This window comes from Colobus angolensis, unplaced genomic scaffold, assembly GCF_000951035.1.
Source record: "Colobus angolensis palliatus isolate OR3802 unplaced genomic scaffold, Cang.pa_1.0 Scaffold28, whole genome shotgun sequence".
Classification (NCBI taxonomy): Eukaryota; Metazoa; Chordata; class Mammalia; order Primates; family Cercopithecidae; genus Colobus; species Colobus angolensis.
The window spans coordinates 5,664,036-5,673,051 of record NW_012116043.1 but is presented as its reverse complement, the minus strand read 5'-3'; the positions used below and the strand labels follow the sequence as shown (position 1 = coordinate 5,673,051).

At 41.2% G+C, this 9,016-nt stretch overlaps 2 protein-coding genes across 6 annotated transcripts in view; one reads left to right on the top strand and one right to left on the bottom strand.

Moving 5' to 3' along the window:
- Window positions 1–4,856, bottom strand: part of RSRC2 (arginine/serine-rich coiled-coil 2) — a 21,673-nt gene extending 16,817 nt beyond the window's left edge. For 2 of the 4 annotated variants that reach the window (XM_011948482.1, XM_011948483.1), the window contains exons 1-2: window positions 4,690–4,856; window positions 399–555 (exon numbers count right to left, since the gene is read on the bottom strand). In XM_011948482.1, the coding sequence (XP_011803872.1) occupies window positions 399–555; window positions 4,690–4,695 (163 nt within the window). In that variant the 5' untranslated portion in view covers window positions 4,696–4,856. The remainder of the gene's footprint in view (window positions 1–398; window positions 556–4,689) is intronic. The other 2 variants (XM_011948485.1, XM_011948484.1) reach the window with 1 other exon arrangement.
- Window positions 4,857–5,087: 231 nt separating this feature from the next.
- Window positions 5,088–9,016, top strand: part of KNTC1 (kinetochore associated 1) — a 111,812-nt gene continuing 107,883 nt past the window's right edge. The window contains exons 1-2 of one of the 2 annotated variants that reach the window (XM_011948478.1): window positions 5,088–5,193; window positions 7,838–8,008. In XM_011948478.1, the coding sequence (XP_011803868.1) occupies window positions 7,880–8,008 (129 nt within the window). In that variant the 5' untranslated portion in view covers window positions 5,088–5,193; window positions 7,838–7,879. Of the gene's footprint in view, window positions 5,194–7,834; window positions 8,009–9,016 lie in introns of those variants that run through there. The other variant, XM_011948479.1, reaches the window with a different exon arrangement.

The window sequence follows — 9,016 nt, the reverse complement described above, 5'->3', positions numbered from 1 at the left end:
AAAAAAAAAAAAAAAAAAGACAGAAAAATAAAAACGAAAGAAAATAAACAGGCTGAATTATATTTGATATGTTCCAACATGGCGAAACCCTGTCTCTACTAAAAATACAAAAATTAGCTGGGCTTGGTGGCGCATGCCTGTAATCCCAACTACTCAGGAGGCGGAGGCTGAAGAATTGCTTGAATCCAGGAGATGGAGGTTGCATTGGGCTGAGATTGTGTCAATTTTTGTATTTTTGTTCCCGGCCTCAGGTGATCTGCCTGCCTTGGCCTCCCAAAGTGCTGGGATTACAGGCTTGAGTCACCACGCCCGGCCAACAAACTAAACGTATGTCTTCTTATACAACAGGTCTACGTAACTTATACAAATGCTGATATACCACCTCTAAGAATTCATACCTGACTTTCTTTTTCTTTCTCTTGACCTTGATCGTGATCTTGAATAATGATGTTTTGAAGCTCTAGGAGAAACAGATACATCTGACTGCTCTTTTTTCTTATCTCTATCTGGTGATGTCTTTTCTGGGGCTAGTCCATCTCGTTCTGTATCACTAGCCTAAAAGTTTAAAAACAAATGATTAAAGTTCTTAATTACATTTTAAATGTTTTCAATTTCTTAAAAGAGGGACAAAGGAAGGGAAGATAGTCCCCCTCATCAATAAATCAGAATGCCTGCTTTCCAAATAGCTAAATATGCTTTGTGCACTAGTAAGCCTGAATGACTTGAAATGACGAACCTGATACTAAAGCGAGACCTACATATTTAGACTGATGTATCTTTAGTTTTCTAACGATTATTTTTATAACTTTTAAAACATGGGGTGGAGTAGGGGAGGAATAAGGGCTCCAAGTATTTCCAATAAGCATTTAAGCAGAGAAAATACAGTCCTTTTTAGATGTGTGAATGCATTTAACTGACTTTACCAATACTTTTAAATTAGCATACACGTCAAACATCAAAAATGAGTTGTTAAAGCTTAAAGATACTCAAGACCATAAAATCTTAAAACAGAATGCCTTAAAAATATTATAAAATAATAAACAGAAAATTAACTTACCAAAGTGAGAACCTCATCTTAATGTCATAACCCTCTAATGAAAACAGCCCCTTGGCACAGTGCTGCTGCAAAATATGGTCTGCCTCTCCTCATATGTGCTCTGGGCTATGAAAACATTAAGTTGTTTCTGCTTTAAAGCATTTTGTAAGTAATTATTACAATATAAATTTTACAAGTTTCAACTAATGCGGAAAGTAGACAATGGTAGGCTATCTGACCAGAGAAGATAATATGAAAATAAAATAATTGATACACCTGGGGAATTGATTACTTAGGAAAGGTTGGCAAGCTATGGTCCTCATCCTGTTTCTGTATGGCCTTGTGCTAGGAATGGTTTTTACATTTTTTTTAAAGTAGTTTAGGCATATTTAATAACTTCAGTAAATAGCACTGTAAAGAGTGAACTGTTAAAACTAAAGGCACTGAAAAGGCCAGTGCTGTGGCTCATGCCTGTAATCCTAGCATTTTGGGAGGTTGAGGTGGGAGGATAACCTGAGGTCATGAGTTTGAGACCAGTCTAGCCAACATAGTAAAACCCCACTTCTACTAAAAACACAAAAATTAGCTGAGTTTGGTGGGGTGTGCCTGTAATACCAGCTACTCAACAGGTTGAGACAGGAGAACGGCTTGAACCCAGGAAGCAGAGGTTGAAGTGAGCTAAGATTGTGCTACTGCCCCTCCAGCCTGGGAAAGAATGTGACAGAGACTGCACATGGCCCACAAAGCTAAAAATATTTACCATCCAGCCCTTTACAGAAACAGTTTATGGACTTTTCACAACATCAGAAGGAATCTGGATTGAATAAATAGGGAATCGACAGTCTTCAGCAGAAGGAATCACATTAGAGAACTTCCTCCTTTAGGAAGATCAGTCCAGAAAATGAATACCAAATATCAAGTACAATGAATGGGTATATTGTATTTTAACAAATGAAGTTGTGAGAGGTCAAGTTACTTCAACAAGTATTTACTGAGGGTCAAAAATGTGCCAAAACCAATGCTAGACTTAGGGAATAAAATAATAAATTAAAAAAAGAAAGGTTTTGCAGTTCAATTATGAGGTGAAAGACATAAATTACATGTTTTTCCTCTAACAATGGTATAAAAAGAACAGTAAGAAATAAAAGAAAGTAACTACCAGGGAGGCTCTCATGCCAGCATATTGTATACGTACTTATTTCTCCAGTCTGGGTGACTTCTGGAACCACAAAATTTTTATGCCGAAAGGTTTTCATCCCTTATAATTAATAGAGTTCAACTTCGTCGTTTCACAGATGAGATCCAGCAACATTAGCTGACTTGCTTAAAATACTGCATCTCCATGATGCTGTATTATTAAGGACGATTCTGATTTTTCACAATGAATAGTGGACACCTGGATTTTTTTTCATCATTATCCTTAAGGACTATTTCAGACTCATCCACTACTTGCTAAGTGTTTGTACAGCTTACACTTGGTAAACAGAAGTGATCTCAAAAATTTTAAGCACCGCTATCACTTCTCTCAGTGCATGACACTTTCTGTCAGAGATAGAATTCCTTAACTACTGGCAAATCCCATTTACTTTTGCAGAGAACAAGACTAGAATCGAAAGCAACCCTTGCATGGAAAAGTTAGGCAGTTTTCAGGCAATGGTTTATCTAACTTTAACTTTATGTTTAACATCACAAAGCTAAGCAACAGAGAAACCTTCCTGTGACACAGGCTAACCTAAACTTACATCAACCATTTTCATCTGTAAAATATACTACGGAGCAACAACAAAAACCATCTTCACACTAAACAGACAGGAATGACATGTGGTCATTGAGGCCATGGAAAGCTTTTACTTCCCCGAGGATATTTTATAGTAGCATAATGCAGGTATCCAGGAAAAAAACCACCAACTGAATATTAAAATTGCTCTGAAATTATCTAAGCTTTAATTTAGTACGAATCTATGTGTACACATAAACGTTAACTGCAAAACAGCCTTCTATTCCAGCACTGGCTCTACGAGGCAGCCACTTTGGTTTCTTATCATTTACATTTTGTTGCAAACTCTAATAAGGGCTCGAAACATAGTAGACAAATCTTTTTCCACTGCGAAGAAGGTAAGCACTAGATTGAATACTAGGCCACTTCTCCAGGGGATTGTCTTTTTATTGAACAAGGCACAGCATAAGTACATGTTTGAATTCACTTTTTAAAATATTGGAACCTGGGCGGGCGCGGTGGCTCACGCCTGTAATCCCAGCACTTTGGGAGGCCGAGGCGGGTGGATCATCTGAGGTCAGGAGTTCGAGACCAGCCTGCCCGACATGGTGAAACCCCCTTCTCTACTAAAAATACAAAAAAATCAGCCGGGTGTGGTGGTGGGCGCCTGTAACCCCAGCTACTTGGGAGGCTGAGGCATGAGGCAGGAGAACCGCTTGAACCCGGGAGGCGGATGTTGCAGTGAGCCAACATCGCGCCATTGCACTCCAGCCTGGACAAGAGCAAAACTCCGTCTCAAAAAAACACAAAAAAAACCCTGCAACCCAAGAAAAATAGTATTACTCTTTAAGTATACTAAGGCCCAAAACACTAAACAAAGGAAAACAGTAAGTAAAAACGAGTCTAAACTCAATCAACTAGATATTGGAGGGGTAGGGAGTGGAAGAAAATCATCTGCCTAATACCAGGCATTCCAATTGTTGGGAAGAGCAAACTTTAAAATTATCACTACCTTTAAGAGTCATAATTATTACGGAAAATGATATAATTTTTTAGTTAGTAAAAAGGAATGCAAAATCTTTACATTTTCCTTTTAACGGAATAAAAATAAAGCAAGCACAAAATAATGTGGATCCGTCAGAATTGGGCATCTTATACACACGCAGGCTTATTGTTCAGAATAGGTAATTTACGAACGGTAGCTCCTCTTGGGTCAACGAAGGGTTTAAATCTAAAGGAGCAAGGTCAGTGACAAGACTTAACTGTAATTCTTCTCGGACTTCAAATTGATGACATCACGGGCCACTTCGGAAACCGCGCATCAGTCAGAATTGGTAGTTCCACAACCTTCTAAGGTGAATTTTCACTCCCTTTCAGCAATACCTTCCTAGCTCGTTAATACACAATAAGGCTTATACTGACAAACACTAATTGAAATTATACAACTAAAAGCATCTCATTGAGCGTACAAAAAAAAATCGCTACAAGTCGCTCTCTTCTGCCACACTATCCCTTAACAGACACCGCCTTTTTGATCCAGTACTTTTCACAGACCACTCCTGATCGTCTTTCTCTTTCCCAGCCCCTTTCTCCACTGCAAATTCTCAGTCCCTAAATAACCTTAGTATAAATCACTAGCCAGTGTGAATAAGCGAAAATGGAGGAAGTTCAGCGGGGCAAAAGGAACGTAGGATTGGAGAAAAGAGGAGGAAAGTTCTGGAAAAAAAAGGCACTCCCTGCGGCTCCCCACCCCCATCACCACCGCCTTACTTCCCCCTCCCTACAGCAGGCAGCCATGATGGCGGGCGCAGAAGAAGGCCGCGGCGCCATTTTGTCCACACACATACACACGAACAAGGCTCTGAGAGCCGTTCACCCACTCTTTGGAACGTAGTAGAAAAATATCCCTGGCTTTAAACTCAGATTCGGTACCTACCGCCATAGTTCAGAGTCCCGGCCGCTAGAGCGGCGCCTCCACTTGTCGCTTTCAACAGTACCTGCCGCTCCGAAGCTTCGCCTCCGACTAAATCGCTCGCGCGAGAGACCCGGATGGCACAAAGGCGACGAGGCCCGGCGCGTCGCACAGCTTGCTGGGAGTAAAAAGGGCGGTAACAAGAGTTTCTATAACAACGCAATTCGAGGCGGTGATTGGGTGTTCTTTCAAAGGGGCGTGTAAGGACCATGAAGAGGGCGGGGCCAATAATACAGCCTAGGAATGCGCAGTCGGGAGAACAGAACGGGCGGAACTCAGGGTGGGGCAACGTCCTATTTCGAGTCTAAAGTAATCTTGGTCTCGTCCGGCCGCCGTAAAGGGGTTGGGTTTAGTGTTCTCCCGCCAATTTAAACCTGTGGGATGAAACCTAAAGATTAGAGGCGGTTGTGTGAGTCAGGAAGAGGGGCCGGATACTTGAGTGTTTCTCTTTAGTTTCTTCAATTGCAGGTGAGGACGGGGAGTTGCGCTGTGTAGGGAACTGGGGGTGGGTTCAGGACGAAGTAACTGTAGCCTCTCCTCAGTTCCTATTTTTCCCTTTAACGCCGTCAGGAGAGAGGTTGGAGTCGGTTTTTGCGGGCGGCGGTGTCCAGCGGAGAGCGTTTAAGGACGGAGGCCTAACTGACAAGTGTTTCATCTTGCTCATTCTCTCCTATTCGCGAATCTGTTCTGCATTCCGCCGCCAGAGTGATCTCAAAATTATCAAATCAGGCCACTCGTTTGCTGAGTTCCCCTCTACCCCTTGTACTGAGAATAAAATTCAGTCTTGAAGGCGAGGTTTTTTTGGGCTCCACTGCTCTCTCCCTCACTGTCTTCTACTTTTCTTTGACCCGGCAGCAGCATCAAACGCTTCCTACCCAGCCTCTGAGCCTTTGCACTCTGTTCCCTCTGCCTACGTCGCGTTCCGCCTAAGTTTTGCGTACTTGACTTCTTGTTATTCAGGTCTCAGCTCAGATGTCACCTTCACCTCCTTCCCTTCCCAAACAAATCCTTCTTCAGCGACGCCTCACCTCATCCATTTAATCACTGTTTCCTTCAAATCATTTAGCACTTTTTGCAATTATTTGTGCATTTGCTTTTTTTGTAGAGGTAGCGTAACAAGATGTGTATTAACTATTTTATTTTTGTCCGTTTTTCCCGCAAAAACATAAACTTCGTAATGGCAAAGACATTTTGTGCTTTGTTCAAGCTATATTGCCAGTTCCTACAAAGGTGCCTGGCACATAGTAAATAGGTATTCAATAAACATCTGTTGAATAAGTAAATGTGGCAGTTATGGGCGGTTTCTCTGTTTCACAGATGTGGGAAATTGAGACCTATAAAAGTATTCATTCCAGCCTGTCCCTCCTCCTTCATCTCCTCACTCCCACCCAAACACCAGTCACTAAAACTGTTCTCTATTCTCCAAACATGTTTTGTTTGTGTTCCCTTGCTTATGCTCTTAGGAAGAACTCTTTCAACATTTATAAAACTATGATCTTCAATTCTCAGCCCAAGTGTTACCTGCTTCCACTAATAACAAATTAGCTAACACCTAAAATTGAATGTTTGCCATCAACCAAGCATTGTTCTGTGAACATTTAAAACTCAAAACATTGGGAGTCTGAAGCAGAAAGATTGCTTCAGCACAGGAGATCAAGGCCAGCCAGGGCAAAATAGTGAGACCTTCGTCTCAAAAAACCAGAAGTAAAAAATAGAAAACTCCTACAGGCGGGTACAACTACGTTAGTCCCTTGGTATTGGTATCCACAGGAGATTGGTTCCGGGACCTCCCACAGATACCAAAACCCTGGGATGCTTAAGTCCTTGTCATAAAATGGCATAGTATTTGCATGTGGCCTGGGAACATCTGCCTGTATAATTTAAATCATCTCTAGACTACTTATCTTGCCTAACAGTGTAAATGCACTATGCCTGTAGGTGGAATCTAGGGATGTGGAACACATGGATATGGAGGGCCAGCTATATGTATATATTTTTTCCCAGATGGAGTTTCACTCTTGTTGCCCAAGCTGGAGTGCAGTGGCACAATCTCAACGTACTGCAACCTCCGCCTCCTGGGTTCAAGCAATTCTCCAGCCTCAGCCTCCTGAGTAGCTGGGATTACAGGCACACACCACTACGCCCAGCTAATTTTTTCCTTTTTTAGTAGAGAGGGGGTTTCGTCATGTTGGCCAGGCTGGTCTCAAACTCCTGACCTCAGGTGATCCACCCACCTAAACCTCCCAAAGTTCTGGGATTACAGGCATGAGCCACCATGCCCGGCCTGTATATTCTTATTTTATAAATTAGAGAATTGAGGAACAGAAAGATTAAGTGATCACCCATGGACAACTGCCTCGTCATTGTGAAAGAGCATCAAGTCAGAAGTTGTTTCTTCCTTGTGCTATACCTTTTATAAATATTAAAACACACTTCTAGTAGCACTTACGAAACCAATTGTAATTATTTGATTATCATTCCCTACCAGTCTTGATCCAAGGATTGTTTTTCTCCTTAGTATTCTTTTCCCACCCAGACTCCAGGTAATATGGTTTATGTAAACCTTTACTTTTTGAGATGGTTAAACCTCATAAGATTTCAAGCTTAGTCTTTGGTCCAGAAACCTGATTCATTTTTTTCTCCTTCCCTAATCATTTTTATTTATTGTATAATAATACTATGATAGCATTAATGGACTTTTTCTGAACTTCATCTGGAATCTTATCATCCTATGATATCCCAGACAAGCTGGCAATTAAACCTACACTGTTTGCTGCTATACTGATTAAAGGTTTATTTCTAATGAAAACTTGGTATAATTCCAAACTAGACACACAAAAGTAGTGGAAGCTCTAGGATACATTGGTAAGATCAGAATTGTTGGTCTGTGTGCATAAACCAATATGTTCTCTGGTAACCATGATAGCTCTAGTTCCATTTATGTTATTGGCCCAAAGTGTTTAGTGGCCACAGCAATAACAAGAAGACAAAGGTGTCTGTGTATGTTACTGTTAGACTTTTGTTTTTGTTTTGTGAGTAAACTTTCTCATTTCCCAAGGAACTGAGTTCTATGCAACAAGATAATAAGGTGTCTAATTTTATGTTGTTACAGGAAAGACAGTGATTCCTGACTCAGGAAGACAGTCTCAGAAACATGTGGAATGATATTGAGCTGCTAACAAATGATGATACCGGAAGTGGGTACCTGAGTGTCAGTTCAAGAAAAGAACATGGAACTGCTTTATATCAAGTAGATATGCTAGTGAAGATCTCTTCTGAAAAGGTAGTGATTATTACACTGACTGTTTCATTCACAGAATTTTTACTGAGTGCTTAGTAGGCCTAGTGGCCCACAGTAAATGTTTTGTGAATGAATATAGCACTTCCTCAAGGAATGAAGATTCAATCTTGGATTGCTAGAAATTCACATCTGAATACCCTCTGCATCATGTCAGGATCAGTATTTTCACAACTGAAGGATTCTTAGTTCCTCTTGATATTTCATGCATACTAAATGTGTGTAAGTTGATACAAAGAGTATTTTTTTTTTTTTTTTTTTTGAGACAGTCTTGCTCTGTCACCCAGGCTGGAGTGCAGTGGTGTGATCACGGCTCACTGCGATCTCTGCCTCCCAAGATTCAAGTGATTCTCGTGCCTCAGCCTCCCGAGTAGCTGAGATTACATATGTGTGCCACCATGCTCAGCTAATTTTTTGTATTTTTGTAGAGATGGGGTTTCACCATTGTTGGCCAGGCTGGTCTTGAACTCCTGGCCTCAAGCAATCCACCCATCCACCCACCTCAGCCTCCCAAAGTGCTGGGATTACAGATGTGAGCCACCGCGCCCGGCATACAAAGAATATCTACCACTAACGTAGGAAATAAAATGTTACCAATAGAGTTAAAAGGGTCTGAGGGTCCATCCCTGAATCTATGTTCCTCCTGTTCCCTACCAGAGTCAAGAACCCTGCTGAGTATGAGGTTTATCCATGCATTTCTTTCTACATTTTAACTTTCTTCTGTCAGTAATTGCACCATTCTTGCTCCATGCCTGAAACCTTATTCTTTGCCTTGCATAGAAGGTACTATTAGGTGGGTGTGGTGGCATGCACATGTAGTCCCAGCTACTTGGGAGGCTGGTATTTAATTCTTTTTTTAATTAAAAAATTTTTAATTTTTACTCAAATGGATTCTGACAGATAATTCTCTTAATAAGAAAAAAACCTGGCCGGGCGCGGTGGCTCAAGCCTGTAATCCCAGCACTTTGGGAGGCCGAGACGGGCGGATCACGA